Raw genomic sequence first — 20,769 nt, forward strand, 5'->3', positions numbered from 1 at the left:
CATGGGCGTCAGTTGACGCTCGAAATCAAGTTCGGGTAAGGTTAGATTAGTATAATGTCGCCGATATTCTGACGCGCAATGAAAAAGGTTTTCATGCGTCAATTTTTGGAACTCGCGTCGATTGATACACATAACCTGCAGTGTTATTATTGCAGATTACAGTAGTTTTCGAAAAAATGTGTTCGCCGTCAATGAAATATTATGAGTGGATGGTAGAATGTGCAAATATTATAAATTCAAGAAATTCAGAAATTCAAAAAAGACGAATAGCAGTAGCATTTGCCGTGATAGCTGCAATTGAAGAAAATAAAAGGAGGAAATATAAAAAAAAGAAATACTGGGTTGCAGAGATTTTTGAGAATCGCGCAGTGCATGGATTTTACCACGCGATGTTTCCTATTTTGCGTTTAGAAGATTCGCGATTTATAAATTATTGTCGTATGTCTGCAACTGAATTTGAAGAATTGTTGTGCTTAGTAGGGCCAACGATAAGCAAACAATATGTTGTACGTGATCCAATTTCTGCACCAGAGCGATTAGCATTGACTTTAAGGTTGGTATATACTTTATAGAAATATGATTTCACTCACAGTTTTGAGAAAAGCATTCTTAGTTTAGAAGTATTGGGTTCAAACTTTTCAGATTTCTTTTTGGTATTTCAGGTTTTTAGCATCCGGTGATAGTATGACATCTCTGTCATATCAATATCTGGTGGGAATTACAACAGTAAGCAACATTATTAAAGAAACGTGTCAAGCTATATGGAATGCGTTGTGTCCTGTAGTTTTGAAGCCTAATATGAAAGCTGAATGGCTAGCAGTCTCCAAAAGTTTCAATGAAAAATGTCAATTCCCACATTGCATAGGAGCTTTGGATGGAAAACATATAACGATTCAAGTATGTATTAACATTGACATAACTTTTACTCTCACTGAGAATTGTAATGAATAATATATATAAATTGATGTGCATGTTTCATATGTGCAATTTATATGACTGAAATACAAAACCAATTTAATTATGTGTTCTTTTAGTGTCCTAATAAAAGTGGATCCGCATATTACAACTACAAAGGAGCTCATAGTATTGTGCTGTTAGCGATGTGTGATGCTAATTACATATTTGTCTCGATAGATATTGGAGCTTACGGTAGACAAAGTGATGGGGGTATATTTAAACACTCGCTACTTGGCCAAAAGTTGGAAGCCAATACAATGGATTTGCCAGCACCTAAGCCACTTTGGGAAAATGGACCTGATTTGCCATATGTAATCGTAGCTGATGAAGCATTCCCTTTGACTCCTTACTTACTTCGGCCATATTCGGGAAAAGATGGACTCTCTACGGAGCAGCGTATTTACAACTATCGGTTAAGCCGAGCTAGAAGGATGATCGAGAATTTATTTGGAATACTTGCCAGCCAATGGAGAATCTTCCGAAGACCTATCTTAGCATCAGTAGAAAACGTGATTAAGATAGTGCAGGCAACAATTTGTTTGCATAATTTTTTACGAATGAGCAATATTAATAACGCAGGAAATTATGGAAATCCGGAATTGGTTGATCGTGAAGATGAAAATTATGATATAATACCAGGACAATGGAGATGTACAGTTACAAATAACAACGCTTTCAATGACATTGTTACGTCCTGCAGACTCCACGATTTCCCTTTTTCGCGGGAATTCTTGTGCGCCTAAGAGTGGCCCTTAAGATTGGGATACACAAACCGAGCACGGACGGTTATCGATCGGGGAGTGAGTTTAGACCTCCTCACATTCCTTTTTTTTATGATCAAATAAAACCAACCCTCCAGATGACGAATTGGTGACAGACGGGGCATATGGTGACCAGATTCTCAGCAACCTTATCGGGCCCATAACTATAAACCCGGCGACACGACGCGTAAAAGGGGCCTTAATTCCAGACAGGGGTTGATGGGGATCTGTACTATATCGTGCGACTAGCTCAAATTTCCCGCGCAATGTTCCGACAAACAGAAACAAGATCTAAAACGTGCTTTTGGAAATCTTGTAAGAGCACGTGGCGGAAGTTTCTGTTTGCACTTAGCAATAAAACTGCAATAAAACTGAACTTAAGATTAGAAGGATATGCGTCGTCTGTCGGTAATTCGAGCAGGGTCGCGAGATAAATAAGGGACCCTAATAAAAGAGAAATCGGCGATAGTCGAAAAACAAATGAGTCACTGGAGGAAGCGATAGGTTGCACCCCCAGCAAGACAGTGGGGGCCTTACGAGGGGACTCGCCAATGAACAGCCGGAAAAATCGACAACCGTCTCTAGCTTTCTAGGATAGGCGAAAACCTAAGAGTCCACCTCTTGGGTGAAGACCACATCCCACCCAATAAGAAATTCTTAAACACAAATTAGAAGAATCCCGCCAACCAAAAGTTCCCAAAACGAAAACCAGACACCTCCCACAAGGAAATCCACCCTTTCCACCCTTGGAACTTTCCTATAAAAATCGCGACTTTAAGCACTTACACCACTTCCGATCCGGCACGAGACAGTTCAGTTCTGAGTCCGTATACTCATTCTAGTTTCGTTTTCTATTATATTGAAAACAATTTTCTGTTGTTCGCCACCCTAAAGAATCGCGAGTAAATTCTGTGCGCGCTAAGTGCCACCAACCATCTTACCGACCCGGCGAGACCTGCGGTCAGCACCAGGCCCGACAGAGATACATATATACGCATACATATATACCTGCTTCATCAAAAAGTTAGTCCCACATACATATATATATATATATATATATATATACGTATATATCGGCTCCCCTTCGTTTATATATTCACGGGTTAGGGAAGTCTCTCAGTTATAACCTTCCATCCCTCTAACTACCTTCGACTATTTTTAACCCTATTACTTCCGAATTAGCCGATTTATCGGTAGATCCGCCATAGTCTTTCTCTATTGCTTTGAGTTAGCTGACTCGTCGGTGGACCGAGGTATATTGCTTTGAGTTAGCTGACCCGTCGGTGGACCGAGGTATATTGCTTTGAGTTAGCTGACCCGTCGGTGGACTCGAGGTAAATTGCTTTGAGTTAGCTGACTCGTCGGTGGACCGAGGTATATTGCTTTGAGTTAGCTGACTCGTCAGTGGACTCGAGGTATATTGCTTTGAGTTAGCTGACTCGTTGGTAGACTCGAGGCACTCCTTGGATTTCGTTAATCTCCAAAACCTGAGGTGACTTCCCCGCAGTTGGCGGATTTTAATATTTAACAATCCGCTAACTTGTAGTGGATTCGGCCGGTCCCACCCATGAGAAGTCGCGAAACGCCGCGAGACACGAAAGACGTCGTCAACATAAGCGGGCGCGAAAGGAGGTCGAAACCCAAGGATCGGAATTCCCCCAGGAACAAGATAACCCCGGTCCTCCGCATCTCGCCATTCCACCGCCTCCACCAGCGTTTACGGAGGAGCCCTGTTGTTCATCACGGGAGAATCGCCCCGTTGCCGCACCCCGTCGCGTTGTCCTACCCTCTCGCCTTGTTCCCGCACCTTATCGGCCTGTTTGTCGGGTGGCCCCGTTTCGCGTGGTCCCCGTCAACCCCGATCCCGCCACCTTGCTTGAACCTCCCGATTCCCCCTCCTCTTCCCGAGGACCATCCCCGACTCCGTCGACCGCCTCGACCCTTGACATCCACGAGGAAATGGTCGCTCCCGAAATAGTCACCCTAGATTAACAATCATTTTTTTTTATCCATAAATTCTTGTCCCTCTGTTTTCACTCCCCAAACATTTCTTTATATTTATTTCTTAATGTCGACTTAAATTAGTTTCAAGTACTCATATACACCACACGCGCACTTAATCAAATCATTATGCTATTCAATGCCGATCTCGATGTAATAATAGCGGGCAGGATGTCCACTTCCAAATAGATTTCCCCTCAAAAGGTCCTGCCCTATCGCCCCCGCACTTTTGTGACACCCGCGAAGAATGCGCACACTAACTCTCCTTTGTATACATATATACATTTTACACTAACGCCTATATAGTTTACAATTAATTATTTTTTTTTTATACTAAATAACACTTCTTTTTATGTCAAATAAATATAAATACTTATGTTAAAGATATCTCCATTCATTCTTTAATTTAAGACCTCACCCACCACTAATCTCCCTCTCGAAATTGCACGAGGTCCGATCCTGAGTTACAGGGATTAAATTCCTTGACTCGAAAGAGGACCGACGATCGCACCGCTCACGGAAGGCGTCTTAGTCATAAAAGTGCGTTCGGCTCGTGCCACGCGCCTCAGAGCGCATACCTGCGAGCAGTACTCTTAAGCGTCTAGTTGCGTCCTTCCTTACCCCGACCCCTCTGGTTAGCCTTTCCCTCGCTTCCCAGATTTTCTTATCCTAATCCCGGGGTTGGACGTAACAATATCGATTCCTGTGGAACAAATAACCATTCTCGTACTTCCGCTGCTATCAGAAATAATTTTTGCGAATATTTCAATGAAGAGGGTGCAGTAGCATGGCAATATTTACAGATTTACAAACAATAGTTCTTCTCGTTTAATATTAAACAGTGGTTTACTATTGAAGGTACTTTATTATTGAAAAATAACCTATTTGTAAATAGAAGGACGTAATAATTCCCTGAATTACATTTTCTGATAAACATTTTATTGTGTAAACATAAAATGTTAACATGTATAAACATTTGTATTGAATAAACATTTTGAGAGCTTTCCCTAGCGATACAAGTAGACATGAGTATTTTATATAAAGCTTTCTTTATGTATTAATATATTTTATAAACTTTTTGTGTATTTAAATATATTTTATTGTGTATTTATTTCACAACCAACGTTTTCTTCTAGCTCAGCGTTGCAAAGTATTTGCAAGATGTTGCACATTGTTGCGTTGCTTTTTCTTTTTGACAGATTTTCAGTTTGGTTGCCACGACTATACCAAACTCAGTGACCTGAGGCATTGGTGGAAGTTTCACAGATGGCAACGGAGTACTTATTGCTTCAGCCATTCGCTCGATGGAGTCCTTCCAATTTCTACTGGAACTTTTATCTGTTAGGGACAATTTATTGAAAAAATTAATTTATGTAATTGGTATAAACTATAAAAAGATAATATTCGTATATCCTTCATTGGATAATAGTCACTTTGTTGTAAAATACTTCTCTTGAATTAAGTGAATAAAAATGCTTACCCGTTTGGGAACTATTTGACGCATCCTCTTCAGAAAAAGATTGCCGCTGGCTTTCATTTGAGATTGTTCTGCAAAATGAAATACCTCGAATAATATTGTGACCATTACTATTAATGCAAAAAATTGATATAAAGTTTAAATACGGTTTATGTAACAATGTGTCACGAATAAAAGACATTTGGTCATGAAACCGCCACTTTTTCCGTCGAGAAACTCTGCCCGAGCCACTCGGCTGCCGCTCCTCAGCAATAATCTTCATGAAGGTGTCTCATAATGATTTCCAACGTTTCGCAGCACCATCAGCGCTTATTTCTCCTAAAGTACAAAATATTTATAAATATTTATTTAAAATATAAATTAATTACAAAGATAAAGTAATGCATTACCAGGGAGGTCCCCCGTAGCCCTCGGCGGGGGAACAGGCAGTACAGAGAGAGAGCGAAGAAGAGTTACGGAAAAGGGTGACACGGAGAGGAGGGAAGGCGGAGGAAGAGCGATAGGGGTGAAGGAAGCAGAGAGGAGGTGGAGCAAATGGAGGTGAGGTGAATAGGAAGAGGAGACGGCAGAAATTGGTCAGAGATGAGGAGGCCGGAGAATGAGGTTAGGTCGACGGGAACACGGGAGAGGAAGCAGATGGCACGAGAGGCGAGAGCGGCACGACAGTTAAGGCGGATTCGCAACACGCAGCACTGCAACGGGTGGCAGGGACAAGCGGCGAGATCGAGAGAGCGAAGGGAGGGGACAACGGAGCGAGGTGAACAGGTAAGGTAAACACGTGGCGGCAGTAGAGAAGGCGGACCGAGGAGACGAGTGCGAGTGGTGGAAAAGAGTAAGCGGTTGCCAGAGAAAGAATTGGAGGCGGAAGGAGCGAAGGTAAGGTGGAGGTGAAAGAGAGAAGGGCGATAGGTCAGAGGAGGAGAGGAAGGAGAGAGAGAGAGCGGAGCAAAAGAGAGGTGGTTAATATAAGTGCATTTTCAGTTGTCTCAGGATGGAAGAAAAAGGAAGAGCTTTAGTGGACGCGGTAGAGAGGATGATGGAGGAGAAAGTGAGGAGGATGCTGAAGGAGGGGAAGGAGGACAATAAAAGGAAGGAGGAGAGGATGGAGGAGCTGGAGGAGGAAGTAAGGAGATTGAAAAGGAAGGTGGAAAGAATGGAGCAGAATGGAGGTAAAAGGAAGAGGGAAGAGTACGAGGAAAGGAGACCTGAGAAGAAGAAATGGTGGGGGGTGGGGGGTGAGAACGAGGAAGAGCTGAGGAAGAGAAATGTGATTCTAAGGATAGAGAAAGAGAAATGGGAAGGAAAAGAATCGAATTGGGAGAAGGTTAAGGAATTGTTCACAGAAGGACTAAAGGTGAGAGTGGAGGTAAGGGAAGTAAGGCTGATCGGACAGAGAGGTGCGTGGCTGACGTTCTTAGTGAGACTGGGGGGCGAGGAGGAGAAGCGGCGAGTCCTGGAAGCAAGGAGGAGAGCAGGGAGCAGTATGGGGGTGAAGTTAGATGAAGATAAATCGGTGGAGAGGAGGGATAGAGAGAGAGAAGAGAAAGGGAAGAGGTTAGAAAGGAGTAGGGAGGATGCCAGGAGCGAAACGAGATCCGAGGAGGAGGAGATTTCTAGAGGAATGGAAGAGAAGATCCTCATGGATTCGGATGAGGAGGAAAAAGGCAAGAGGAAGAGGGAATGGGCAAAATAGAGAGCGGAAGGGAGACGCAAAGGAAGGAGGGAGGTAGCAGAAGAAGTCGCGGAGGATGCTGAGGAAGAGGAAGAGGAGAGGGCAGGATGCGAGGGGGGGGAGGGGAAATTAATAATTGTGAGGTCGTAAGAGACCAGGGTAAGGGTACTGTGTGTTGTACGAGGTTTGGGAACGTTCCTCTCAAAAACGCCTTGTAAACCCTGCGGGGAAGGCAATAAATTTACATACATTTACATACAAGTAATGCATTACCATTTAACTCAGTGGAAATATCCTGCCACATCTGCTTTGTTTGTTTTCGACCACGGGGCAAGGGGCAATTGAAAGTTATATAGTGGCTCATGCCTTCTCACTTCTTCAATCAGTCTTTCGTCTATATCTCTAGATTGGTTAAAAGAGTTGATCGCCTCAGAAACGGGTACATCAGGGTCCTGTTGTGAAGTTGTCGGGTCAACAACAATTCTTTCCATGCCTCTTGGTAGAGCGCTTTTGCGAATTATGTCTCCATTTTCTACAAGCAATTATTACACATATTACAAATTATGTTTAATGTAAAACGTACAAATAACAAACATTGATAGGTTTGTCCTAATTTAAATTAGGACAAACAACAATATTTTTATGTTGTATAAATATACCGAGACGGTCTTGCACTGCACGTTTACTTGGTGCGATACTTATCATGTCTTTTATTTCATATTATATTCCAAATCGTCCTCTACGAGGAAAATTTTACTTGAAATATATAGTACACGTAACGTATACTATATTATGTCCAGGAAAATTTTCCTCGTAGGACGTTTTGGAACCTCAATATATAATTTTAACCTTAAAATTAGGATTTTCATAAAATCAATACTTTTAATTGAATTAATTTACCACATTGCGGATAAAAATATCTTGACTCATTATTGACGACGATGTTTGGAAATCCTGCCACACAACTGTGCTGAGCCATCTCCGTTTCATTAACAATACTTTCGCAAACACCACATGTATTTACCAAAATAACTTGCTGAAATTAAATTTATTTCTTCAATACATTCATATATTCATTATATATAAATAATTTTACAATAGTATGTAATTAATTAAGTTACTACGTTACTACTTACATCGAATGAATCCATTTCGCTTTTTGAACGAACCGATATGACACTTTGACGCTAGAAGTTGGAAAATCTGAACTTCTTCAGCGTCGACGCAGAAACAACATGACGTCACAAAATCGTCTTGACGCGCGTCAACTGACGCCCATGAAATCGCACCTTCATAGTTACTCCCGCCGTTTACCCGCGCTTGCTTGAATTTCTTCATCTTCACGTTGACATTCAGAGCACTGGGCAGAAATCACAGTATGGGAAGTTGCTGTATGGGAAGTTACTACAGAATTAAGTAACGCTCGCGTAAACGTATAGTATAGATTAGATTACCGGTTTCTTACAAAATTTTACATAAAACGCGAGATTCACTTATGTATGCAAGTTTAACGCCTATTGAGTTAATATGTAATAATTTTCCTAAATGTAAAAATAACACGATATTATATATGCGGTTTGGCGTGAAAATATATATATACTACCCAGCAAACACCAAATATAATTGATATATAACCTGGGAGTAACAGATTATATAACAGGTGCTATACTGGAGTAGCATAACAGTTATATAACTTTACATTATTACTATAATATAACTAGGTTATAAAACTATTATGTTGCTCCGTTATTTATATGTTATAATAAATGCACATTAATACAACTGTTATATATGCGTGTTATACAACAACGGTTGCGTTGATATTATATAAATATTATATGACATAATTTCAATTACCGCCGGAATTATATAACCTCGATAGCATGCGCCATAGCGGCGCACGCAAGTTCGCGGTCTCTCCGCTTCTGCCAAGTGCCATCGTGCCACGATCGTGACGATACATTTAAGAAGACCGCGCCCGTCCGTGGGAAATCGTGAACCGCGTTCGCGGGTGTCTCGTGTGCGCGACGGCCCGTCGCTCGTGAAAGGACGCGACGCCGGCGAGAGACGGTCGAGGGGTCGAGGACGTGCCTTTGATTCGCCCTCGTACGAGAGATAGCTTGATCGAGCTATTATAGGTTAGAACACGTTGTGCACATTAGGAGGTATTTTCCGTTTCACGCACGATGCGCATAATGCATTATTTATCCTTGTTATTCATCGAGTGTTAATAAACAATTGGATAAATGATGCATTATGCGCATCATGCGTGAAACGGAAATACCCTAAGGGTCGGTCTACAATCAGTCGTACAGTCGTATGTCGGAGGGTATTTTTCGTTTCACGCACGATGCGCATAATGCATAATTTATCATTGTTTATTAACACTCGATGAATAACAAGGATAAATTATGCATTATGCGCATCGTGCGTGAAACGGAAAATATCCTCCGACATACGACTGATTGTAGACCGGCCCTAAGTCTCCCACTCGGCATGTTATGTTGCTGAAATATTGAAATATTCGGAAATGGTGCAGAAATATTTCGTTAACATTTCATTTGTAACTATGCATCTGAAATATTTCATAAATGTACCTGCATCATGTTTTTTATAATATTGCATTAACAATATTTCTGAAATCTTTCAGAAAGTTGTTTACAATATTTGTAAGTTTCTGTAATATTGCAAAAAAATGTAGCAGATGCAATATTTCAGAAATATTTCTGAAACATTATAAAAGTAATATTACGTTTGCATTGCACGAATAATATTTCTGTAGCATATCAAACGCAACATTGCATTTAAAATATTTCTGAAAAATTTCTGAAAGATTGCGTAGGTAATGAAAAATTGAATTGCAGGCAGTGAATTTCTACAATATTGCAGAAGAAATATTGCAGATGTAATGGTTTAGAAACATTTCTGATACATGATAAAACTATTATTACGTTTACATTGAACGCGTTATATTTTTGAATGTTTCACATACAACATTGCATTTGTAATATTTCCGAAAAATTGCTGACAGACTTTAGAACTTATAAAAAATTAAATTTATTATTATTTAATATTGCATTTTATTGCATTTTTTCTCTTTTATTAAGAATTTTCTAATATTCCAAATTTTGTCATATGGCATTTTTAATATAAAATATAAAATATTTAATAATATTTAATATAAAATAATATTCGACGCTGACTGGCAAAAAAGATTTATTCGTATATCTGTATTGTTAATATTGTTATGCGATAGCTTTATGCTCACCAAAATAAGCAAGTATAAGAAAGAAAGAAGCGTCAGAGTCAGAGGATCACCACTACCCTGTTCGATCATCGATGTCAAGCAACAAGGCGCCGGTATACTACTTGGATGGGTGACCGGCTGAGAGAGCGGATTTCTTCGGACAAATGCGCGGCGACTATACGCACATGGCTTAATATATTTTGTTTGTTCCGGTAACAAAATATTTCATTTTTCACATATCAACAAATAGTTTTTGCGTCAGTAACAAAATTTTGTTTGCTAATACAAAACATTTTTCTCAGTGTAAAATGTATTTGAAATATTTCTGAAGTGTTTCTGCAATATTTCGTAGATATATTTCAGAAATATTTCAGAAATATTGCCGAAATCTTTCAGCAAAGTTGCATTTGAAATAATTGTGCCGATTGAAACATTGCAGAAATGTTGCAGAAACGGTCGTGAAATATTTCTGAAATATTGATGAAAGGTGTAATATTTCAAATGGAATTTTGCAGAAATGTTTCTGAAATATTACATGCCGAGTGGGCTCTTTCCGCTTCCGCAGCTATTCGTATGTACTTGGCCGGAAATGAACGTTCTTTTAAAGAATCTCTATATGAAATCGTTTGTATTTCGTATGAAGACTTTTGAAGTGCAATTGAAAAGGTTTGTGAGTCATTCGTTTAATTGTAATTAATTATTTATTTTTACACCATGCATTTAGCCGAAATAGATAAATTAATAAAAGTTTTTGTATGGAATCGTTTGTATTTTGTATGAAGAGTTATGAAGTGTGATTAAAAAGGTTTGTGAGTCACCCAGATAATTTTAATTAAATATTTATAAACTCGGTAATTAGCTGAAATACAGATTTTCAGTTATTCATGTTGAAAGAAGAAAACGCTACTGTTCCCGAAGTTCCATTGACTGTCGCATCACCTACATATTTGAAAATTTTGGCAAATCGCCAAAACACACATACGGTATGCCCCACAGATCGAATGTTTTAAATTTGATTGAATTAAAAAGTTGAAAAGAGGGGGTTGGGTTTGCCATATCACTGTGGCAAACCCAACAAGGTTAATAAAAAATGATACAAACATTTTTTTATATTATATATTGTGTATATTGATAGTAAATCAAAATAATAATGTGTGAAATAATACTGCCAGTTTTCACGATGCTAGAAACATATGGAGGGGTAAAAGCCATAGTGGTGTAAGTCAAATTTTTAATATATATATATATATATATATATATATATAATGTATTGTATAGATTGCATATAAGCACACGAGTCAATATTTTAAAAAATTTGACTTACAGCACTATGGCTTTTTACTCCTCCATATGTTTCTAGCATCGTGAAAACTGGCAGTATTATTTCACACATTATTATTTTGATTTACCATTAATATACACAATATATGTATAATATAAAAAAATGTTTGTATCATTTTTTTATTGACCTTGTTGGGTTTGCCACAGTGATATCTCTTTTCAACTTTTTAATTTAATCGAATTTGAAACATACGGGGCATACGTGTGTTTTGGCGATTTGCCAAAATTTTCAAATATGTAGGTGATGCGACAGTCAATGGAACTTCGGGAACAGTAGCGTTTTCTTCTTTCAACATGAATAACTGAAAATCTGTATTTCGGCTAATTACCGAGTTTATAAATATTTAATTAAAATTATCTGGGTGACTCACAAACCTTTTTAATCACACTTCATAACTCTTCATACAAAATACAAACGATTCCATATAAAAACTTTTATTAATTTATCTATTTCGGCTAAATGCATGGTGTAAAAATAAACAATTAATTACAAATTAAACAAATGACTCACAAACCTTTTCAATTGCACTTCAAAAGTCTTCATACGAAATACAAACAATTTCATATAGAGATTCTTTAAAAAAACGTTTATTTCCGGCCAAGTACATACGAATTCCGCAGCTTCCGCTAGTGCCATCGTACCTCGTGCCTATCGCGACGATATTAATTTGGAAGACCGCGCCCGTCCGTGGGAGAACGTGATTGTGAACCGCGTTCGCGGGTGTCTCGTGCGTGCGACGGCCCGGCGCTCGTGAAAGGACACGACGTCGGCGAGAGACGGTCAAGGACGTGGCTTTGATTCGCCCTCGTACCTCGTACGAGAGATAACTTGAAGGTATGTATATGTGCTATTATAGGTTAGAACACGTTGTGCACATATATAATATAGAGGTACTTTCCGTTTCACGCATCAGTGTCGAAATCACGGATCCTAATATTACGATAAATTGTAAGGATACGTCGTGGAATTAAACATACAAATTACTCTGCAGAAAAATAACTAAGAATAATATGTGAAAGGATTTATATCGTGTCATCTAGAAATAATATCTAAAATTGTTCCAGCATTGTCTGTGGTATTGGGTTCGTTGTATCAAGACGAGGTCAGTTTGGAGCCGAAAGACGTGGTTTCTATTTTGGCAACGTCTACACTGTTTCAACTGCAAGGCTTAATAGATGAGTGCGTAGACATAATGGTGGAGACTACAAACAGTGAGACTGTTGTGTCGTATTATAACGCAGCTGTATCGTATGGTGTGTCTACTGTGAAAGCAGCTGCGAAACGATGGCTGGAAGTCAATCTGTTGGGTTACGGATGGCGACATCCGTCCTTTTTGAAGGAAATTTCGCCAGACTTGATGACAGAATTGGTCGCCAGTACTGATTTGGTTGTTTTGCAAACAGAGTTTTGCATATACATGATGCTACGCTTGTGGTACGTTTATAAATGATTCATATTTGACTTCTGAGAGTAACAAGTAATGGAATCTGTGTGTTTGTTGTGTAATTATATGTGATTGCTCTATTTCCAGGTTATTTGCACATTTATGCACACTATAATTACGAGGAGATGCTAAAAATTGATGAATACTTTAAAAATTAGAGCCGTTTTTAACGACTAAAGAGAGCAAGGAATATGCAGCGCCTTTTAAAGCACTGAGGATGAAATATCTGCTGTTACATGAACAAGACGACAAGATCTTATACAGTGATAATTTAATACCACCAGACTGGCTGCACGGTGCTTACAGAGAACAGTGGCTTCACTTGTTAAGAATGGATGGAAATAAAGACAGAGGGTAGTCTACAAGTGCTACAATTAAATTTTTCTTTTTTAATAGAATTAATATAGACGGAACTACGTATTTTCTGCTCCACGTGCAGTCCGGCGCAAATGACGGAAGAGAAATTTTCCAAGGAGTGCTTTCGGTGCGGCAGATGTGTCGAGAAGCCAGGCGAACACATTTGGAGATGGAAGGCATTCCATTATGGACTAGATTTACTAATGACTTTAGACACAACTAGCCTGCGGATTGAAAGAAACCACAGACTAGACTGTGAGCATATCAAGGCAAATCACAAAGAGCATAAAATTCTAATAAAGTAAGCTTTAGATTATCAGTTGATTGATTCAATACTTTTAGATCGAAGTTAATAACAGAAATATGAAATTTTTTTTAGAGTCTCTATTTTCACTGAATGAACAACGTCAAGTAAAACATGTCCAAGACTCGCGTATGTTAAGATTACGTTTGAGGAGGAACACAGAAGTAAGTTAGCATTGAAAACGACGGCATGTGTTCTTATATAATTTATATGGTGCGCATTACGTCACGTATTAATATTTTCAGCACGAGATAATGACTCTGGACAAACAGTTATGTTATCCTCTGTACGTATCGGTTAACATGTAACTAGTCACTCCACTCACATTGGGAGAAGAAGACACAACGACCGACTTACTTTCGGATACTTAGCACTTCAAGAATGTAATGCTCTATGAATATGTAAAGATAAAGGCCATGGGATCCAATTGACGCTTTGTAACATAATCTATTTAATTACGAATGTTAGACGAAGTTCGTAGGCACACGTTACTATTTGGCACAACACTTAAATAGAAAGAGACATGGATCTCCAGTAAAAACTTTTTTCTTTATGGAGATACACAGAATCTATTCTTACCGTGTTCATTTTTAACAAGTTCTTTAGTCAATTTGGAGTTGACCTTTCAATGAAAATGTTTTATAATTTTTAAATTAACAACAAATAATAGACAGTTAAATTTATATTATCTAAATAGATAAAATCATACTTTTACAATAATTTCAAGTAGATTTTAGTAAAATTTTAATTTCATGTATTGCGACATATAATATTGGAAAATTGTGGAAAATACAAATATGCAAATTCAATATTTTTAATAAGAAAAAAAATCATCTCTAAATTGGCTAAAGAATCGGCCATTAAAAATAACACGGTAGGAATAGAACTTTCGACATATATTTGTATATCAGTGTACATCAGTGTACATTAATTAATGCATTTGATACGGTTGATGCATTTGATGTGGTTCACATTAATTATAGCGGTCATTCCAACAAGGTTTAGTCACTAGGTAGATTTTAATCTTCCTTCGTATATTGAGAGACATCGCGGTGTATATTAACGCTATTAAATGATGTTTTAATGTGGTTGTTCCTAAACACGTTTTGACTGATTAAAATTGCGTCAGTTATAGCCTGATAAGTTGGATACAATGCAATCAATCAAAATTCCGCTTATCTGTTTAGTATCTTGATTCGTTTTTTGTAATTGATTTGTATGCAACTTTACAATACCAAATAATTGTATTAGAATGTTATTAGACGAGGACTGAGCAAGGATCAATAGCCAAAGATGGCAAATACCGTTTATAACGGATTTTATCAATGCATGGGAGATAAGATGTTATTTTAAGCTGGAGCTCGGGAGGGAGTGATAAAATATCACTCATCACCGCCTTCAAACAGCTAGATTGTGAAGACAGTGCAACCATTTGCACGTACAGCTATTACTTTAGATGAATTTCATTTTTCATCAAGTTTCATCAATTCGGAAATTGGCCGCTGTAAGATACGTCAAGTAATTACGACAGAAGTGCGCTTCTAATGATTTTGCATTGCTTTTACCGCATCTCGACTAGCGTCTCGGGCTTCTGAAACAAGCTGCGCTGACTTGTTTGCAGAAACCAAGGATGTATATTAAACTGCGAGAAGAGATATATGTATTCTCCGAGTGCTGAAGATATTTTAGTGATATATTTATTAATATATTAAATATATTTATTAACTTTCGGAATTATGGAAAGTTGCATATTATACGAGGGTCGTTCAATAAGTCCTTAGAAAAAGATAGAAAAACAATAATCTCCTTTTAGATTTTCTAAGGACTTATTGAACGACCCTCGTAATTAATTGAATTTTATAAGCAAATGTTACATATATGTATACTTTGAAAAAAATTTGCAATAATATTTCTAATAAAATGATTATTAAATATTTATATTTGTCCCTTTCCTACGCAAAAACATGTATGTCTTTTGCACATACTAATTCCAGAAAAGGTTTTTAAATTAATTTCAAGCAAAAGTAAATAAAACAGTTTGTTTTTGCTTAGAATTAATTTAAAAACCTTCTGGAATTAGTATGTACAAAAGGCAAATTATAAATTAATTAATATACAATAAAATGTACAATAACGGTTACACTGCAGTTATATAACAAAAATGCTTTAAAGTATATTACTGCTATATAAATGTTATATAACATCGCTATATTTATATTATATAACTGCAATAATCCATGTATGCGAAATTACAACTAACGTCTGCATAACTGTTACAATCGTGTTATATTGGGTGTTACATTTCGTTATATACTGGCAATATAATCGTTATATATCTGTGTTTGCTGGGTAGATTTTGAGCCCGCGCGAAGCGGCATTCCCCTCTCCCCGAACTCACCCATTAATTAGGAGCACCAATAGAACCCCATAAAATCTCCAATTTTCAATCCCATAGTAGCCATCCCCATGAAATTAGTAATCTTTTGGTACCAGTTTCATCAAAATCATCAACAAAAAATTAGACAAATTTTGTCACTAATTTCAAGAAAATTGATCCATTAATAAAAAATTAAACTTATCCTCCAAAAATTAAAAAAATTTTTGGTACTGGTTTCAAGAAAATCGGTCAATTAATACTTATTATTTCTCGAAATTTGAATAATTTCCAAACTGGTTTCCAAAAAAATCGGTAACAAAAAATTATCTATAAAAATTATCCATAAAAAAAATTCAGCTTGATATCTCAAAGTTTGCGGAAATTGGAGCAATCATGTACATTTTTTTTACAGAAATTGGAAACCCCTTTACTATTAGCAATTTTTCTAATTCTATTACATTCTTTAGTTCTTTCTACCCCTATTTCATATATGATTCTTTAAGATTCGGTCAATTATTGAAAAATTAAAAAAATTTTAAAACCGGTTTCCAAAAAATCGGTAACGAAAAATTATACACTTTATGGCAGTCCCCGGATTGCCTAAATTATACCATTTTCGAATCACTCAACTATTTGCTTCTTCTTTTTCCCTCTCCCCGCACTCCCCGGAAAATTCTACCTCTACTTCATATACAATTCTTTGAGATTCGGTCAATTATTTCCGGAAAAATTCAAAAAGATCGGTAACGAAAAATTATATACTTTATAGCACTCCCCGGGAAATTCTACCCCTACTTTATGTACAATTCTTTGAGATTTGGTCATTCGGAACCGGTTTCCAAAAAGATCGGTAACGTAAAATTATATACTTTATAGCACTCCCCGGGAAATTCTACCTCTACTTCATATATAATTCTTTGAGATTCAATCAATTATTTCCCGAAAAATTGGAAAAATTAGAAAAACCGGTTTCCAGAAAATCGGTAACCAAAAACTGTACACATCATGGCGCTCCCCGGACCAAATCTTAAAGAATTATATATGAAATAGGGGTAGAAAAAACTGAAAAATATAATAAAATTAGAAATAGCCCAATATTTCAAAATTTGCAAAAGTTAGAGCAAAGACGGGCATTTCTAAAAAAATTCAAATTTTTTTTTTAAAAGAACCCCTTTACCGATTATCGCCAAATTCAATACCAACCTTCCTTGAATAATACTCTACGATAAAAAAAAACAGCCCGATATATCAATATTTGCCAAAGTTAGAGCAACCACGGACATCAAATCCGCACACCCATACATACACACACATATACGGACATTTTTTTAATGCAATATTTCGACGTTTTAGAACACTCCGAACATATTAGCATCAAAAATTCAAAACCAATTTTTTCTTTGGTTTCTTCTACCCCTATTTCATATATAATTCATTTAAATTTGGTTGATTAGACCCAACCTTATACGCAATCAAAGGTTCATATACGAAATTGAAGCAAAACCGGTTTCCAGAAAATCGGTAACAAAAAACTATACACATCATGGCACTCCTCGGAAAATTCTACCCCTATTTCATACACTTTTGGTAAAAATTCGGTCCACTAACAAATAAGTAGTTCGCGGTCAGACAGACAGACAGACAGAAGACGGTACTTATATATAGATAGAATATAGATAGATCCGAACTGGTTTCCAGTGGCAATTAAACCCATCTTCGAAAAATTAATAAAATTTTTTAACCGAAAAATTGAAAAAATTTCTGAACCGGTTTCCAAAAAAATCGGTAACGAAAAATTATACACTTTATAGCATTCCCCGAGAAATTCTACCCCTACTTTATATACAATTCTTTGAGATTCGGTCAATTAATTCCCGAAAAATTGAAAAAATTTTGGTACCGGCTTTCAAAAAGATCGGTAACGAAAAATTATACATTTTATAACACTCCCCGGAAAATTCTACCCCTGTTTGATCTATATAATCTATAATTCTTTGAGATTCGATCAATTATTTCCCGAAAAATTAGAAAAATTAGAAAAAACCGGTTTCCAGAAAATCGGTAACGAAAAACTATACACATTCTGGCACTCCCCGGGAAATTCTACCCCTATTTCATATACTTTCGGTAAAAAATCGGTCCACTAACGAATAAGTAGTTCGCGTACAGACAGAAGACGGTACTTATAATAATTACGTGCGTGGGTGAGTGGGGGGGGGGGGCGTAAAACAAAAAAAAAGCCGCGACATTTTTATCCCCGAAAAATTTGCAACATTTTGGTACCAATTTCGAGAGAATCGGCCCATAAATGTGGAAGTAGTTCGCGTACATACAGACAGACAGACGACGTGACTTATATATATATAGATATGTGTGTGTGTGTGTGTGTGTGTGTGTGTGTGTGTGTGTGTGTGTGTGTGTGTGTGTGTGTGTGTGTGTGTGTGTGTGTGTGTGTGTGTGTGTGTGTGTGTGTGTGTGTGTGTGCGTGTGTGCGTGTATGTGTGTGTGCGTGTGATTTCTGTCCAGTGCTCTGAATGTCATCTAGTCATACATATCAAGAATTTTCGATGGGCTTCTTCAGAAGATAGGATACGAAGAAAATCCTAATGATGACGATATCACAAAGATGCTAAGGCTAGATGCCACGAAATGGGCATGTACCGTCGGTCATGCGGAAGCGGAATACAAGAGAAAAGCCGCCGTTAAATTGAGCGAACATCTCACGAATCCTGATACCCACAAGTAATTTCTTACGATCTTCTTATGATCCCGATTATCTCATAATTTGTGTTTTTGTATATTTTATGCTTTGATAGAAGGAACGTGAAAAAGAGCAGGAAAAGGAAAGAGCGCTAGCGGCGAAGCAGGCAGAAAAGAACAAACAGAAGAACAGAAGAGACAGATTCAAGCTTTGTCTTTTAATCTGGACGAAGACGAAGATGAAGCTGAGATGTCTTCTGACGAAGACAATGCCGAAAAATCCCCGCAGTCAGAAAATGTGCAATCTGATGGCCCCGCGATTAAAAAGATTAAGAAAAATCCAGATGTAGATACAAGTTTCGTGCCAGATAGGAAAGAGAGGAGGAGGAAAATAAACTTAGGGAAGAATTGAGGCAAGAATGGGCTAGAAAGCAGAACGCGTTGAAGGAAGAAGAAATTGAGATCACATTCAGTTATTGGGATGGATCTGGCCATCGTCGGAATGTTATAATGAAGAAAGGTGAATGTCTCAGTGATTTAGAGAATTTTTAAGTTATTAAAATACTCCAGTGTCACTTTTGGAGTAACATTGGCGTGATATATAATGTTCTGCTGCATAAATTAAATTTTCACATACAGGTAATTCTATCTATCAGCTTCTTCAGAGATGTTTAGAAGTTCTGAGGCGTGAATTCAGCGAGCATAAAACAGTAATGGCAGATCAGTTAATGTATCACATTTGACGTTCACGATGATATTCGTGTTATGCACGATGCTTCTGTCGAAACCGAGGAATCACATGCCGGAAAAGTTTTACTTAGGTATTTATCATTAATTAAAAGAATACTTTGTATAATTCTCTTATATTATTTTTTTATTTTAGATCATGGTACGAGAGGAACAAACACATTTTTCCAGCGATTGCTTAACTTCTATTCGCCTCCCGACTCGACGTATACGCTACTATACTCGTTCAAGACGTTATTCGCGACATTTACAAGCTCTCTGTCTTTCTCTTCAATCGCTTTAAAAAAAAAGAATGTGCCGTCTTGAAGCGATTGATCTCCCTAAAGGATTTAAAAGTTACGCTTTGCAAAGGCATAAGATATACGTTATAGCTGGAAAGTCAATTCACAGCGGGATTAGAAAAAGTTATATATACCAATAGTTTCCCTTCCATATTGTTACAATCTTCTTTAACAGTATTCTAAGAAACCTGCAAATCCTATCACTTTACGCACTGGCGACAGATGGGTACATACGAATTGTTTGTCGAAAACTTAAAACTAAAAAAAAGATACGCATATCAACAAACATTTTGCAGATTTTTCTACTTAACGCGATCATGAATATCGTCGTCACTTAACATTATCACAAACATTACGTTTGTCGTTTTGCTATAATAGCTTTGGAACTTAATCGAATCAATATGTAACGGCCTGACTTCAATATCGAACGCGGACTGGTTTGCCGGATCGGGAGTTCGATGAAAGGCCCAGAGACAATAATCAGTTTGTACTACACACGGGTTATTTATTTTATTTGACTCGGGAGTCGGTATTACACACACAATGTATATCGCAACGCGGTATATGACAACGGCCGGGAGTGCATGTGCACTCGGCGTTCGATTCGGGATTCGGTACGACGCACAGTATAACGCAACGCGGTCTGTTGCAACGCTCGGCAGTGCATGTGCACTCGGTACGCTCGGGAATAAGACGGGACGCGGCTTTACAAATTATAACGAAACGCGGTATATTACAACGGTCGGGGTGCATATGCAAGGACGGGACGCGGCTTTCCAACGTGTAGCGGAAAGCGGAACGCGGTATATGACAACGGTCGGGGTGCATATGCAAGAACGGGACGCGGCTTTACAAAGCGTAGCGGAACGCGGTATATTACAACGGCCGGGTGTGCATGTGCACTCGGTGCTACGCGAAATACGACGGGACGCGGTCTTACAGCGAATGATGGGCCGCGGTATTACGACGCTCGGCAGTGCATGTGCACTCGGTGCTACGCGAAGTAATCCGGAGCGCGATAGGAGTGCGGGGTCCCGGGGTCACGGCAGCGAGAACCCTCGCTACGAGGCTGAGCACGCTCGACCTCGTCGGGCCGTGGCCG

At 38.1% G+C, this 20,769-nt stretch overlaps 3 protein-coding genes, 1 long non-coding RNA gene and 1 pseudogene across 4 annotated transcripts; 4 read left to right on the forward strand and 1 right to left on the reverse strand.

The window, feature by feature from the left end:
- Window positions 1-7: 7 nt before the first annotated feature.
- On the forward strand, window positions 8-1,837 carry LOC139785862 (uncharacterized). Its single transcript, XM_071725032.1, has 3 exons — window positions 8-553; window positions 663-897; window positions 1,035-1,837. Exons 1-3 carry the CDS (start codon window positions 177-179, stop codon window positions 1,698-1,700), a joined length of 1,278 nt encoding a protein of 425 aa, XP_071581133.1. The 5' UTR covers window positions 8-176; the 3' UTR covers window positions 1,701-1,837.
- A 2,799-nt stretch (window positions 1,838-4,636) lies between these two features.
- On the reverse strand, window positions 4,637-5,721 carry LOC139785864 (uncharacterized). Its single transcript, XM_071725034.1, has 4 exons — window positions 5,586-5,721; window positions 5,343-5,514; window positions 5,200-5,267; window positions 4,637-5,057 (listed from the first exon to the last, which is right to left on the reverse strand). The coding sequence occupies exons 2-4, from the start codon at window positions 5,456-5,458 to the stop codon at window positions 4,852-4,854; spliced, it is 390 nt and encodes a 129-aa protein (XP_071581135.1). The 5' UTR covers window positions 5,459-5,514; window positions 5,586-5,721; the 3' UTR covers window positions 4,637-4,851.
- On the forward strand, window positions 5,591-7,116 carry LOC139785863 (uncharacterized). The gene is made up of 2 exons (XM_071725033.1): window positions 5,591-5,736; window positions 6,178-7,116. Exon 2 carries the CDS (start codon window positions 6,188-6,190, stop codon window positions 6,887-6,889), a length of 702 nt encoding a protein of 233 aa, XP_071581134.1. The 5' UTR covers window positions 5,591-5,736; window positions 6,178-6,187; the 3' UTR covers window positions 6,890-7,116.
- A 1,699-nt stretch (window positions 7,117-8,815) lies between these two features.
- On the forward strand, window positions 8,816-15,296 carry LOC139785866 (protein germ cell-less-like; annotated as a pseudogene).
- A 3,769-nt stretch (window positions 15,297-19,065) lies between these two features.
- On the forward strand, window positions 19,066-19,758 carry LOC139785865 (uncharacterized). The gene is made up of 3 exons (XR_011722105.1): window positions 19,066-19,159; window positions 19,279-19,460; window positions 19,523-19,758. It is a non-coding gene; the product is annotated as an uncharacterized lncRNA (long non-coding RNA).
- Window positions 19,759-20,769: the final 1,011 nt, after the last annotated feature.

Source organism: Temnothorax nylanderi, unplaced genomic scaffold (genome assembly GCF_030848795.1).
Source record: "Temnothorax nylanderi isolate EJ_2023f unplaced genomic scaffold, tnyl_v1.0 TNYL_tig0904_pilon, whole genome shotgun sequence".
In the NCBI taxonomy this organism is placed as follows: Eukaryota; Metazoa; Arthropoda; class Insecta; order Hymenoptera; family Formicidae; genus Temnothorax; species Temnothorax nylanderi.

Bases quoted from the DNA above. Each gene is read 5' to 3' on its own strand.
- LOC139785862 (XM_071725032.1), top strand. From the start codon at position 177: ATGTGTTCGCCGTCAATGAAATATTATGAGTGGATGGTAGAATGTGCA. The intron at 554-662 runs GTTGGTATATAC...TTGGTATTTCAG, and splicing joins CGATTAGCATTGACTTTAAG to GTTTTTAGCATCCGGTGATA. The intron at 898-1,034 runs GTATGTATTAAC...GTGTTCTTTTAG, and splicing joins GAAAACATATAACGATTCAA to TGTCCTAATAAAAGTGGATC.
- LOC139785864 (XM_071725034.1), bottom strand. From the start codon at position 5,458: ATGAAGATTATTGCTGAGGAGCGGCAGCCGAGTGGCTCGGGCAGAGTT. The intron at 5,268-5,342 runs GTATTTAAACTT...TTCATTTTGCAG, and splicing joins GACACATTGTTACATAAACC to AACAATCTCAAATGAAAGCC. The intron at 5,058-5,199 runs GTAAGCATTTTT...TGTCCCTAACAG, and splicing joins GTCAAATAGTTCCCAAACGG to ATAAAAGTTCCAGTAGAAAT.
- LOC139785863 (XM_071725033.1), top strand. From the start codon at position 6,188: ATGGAAGAAAAAGGAAGAGCTTTAGTGGACGCGGTAGAGAGGATGATG.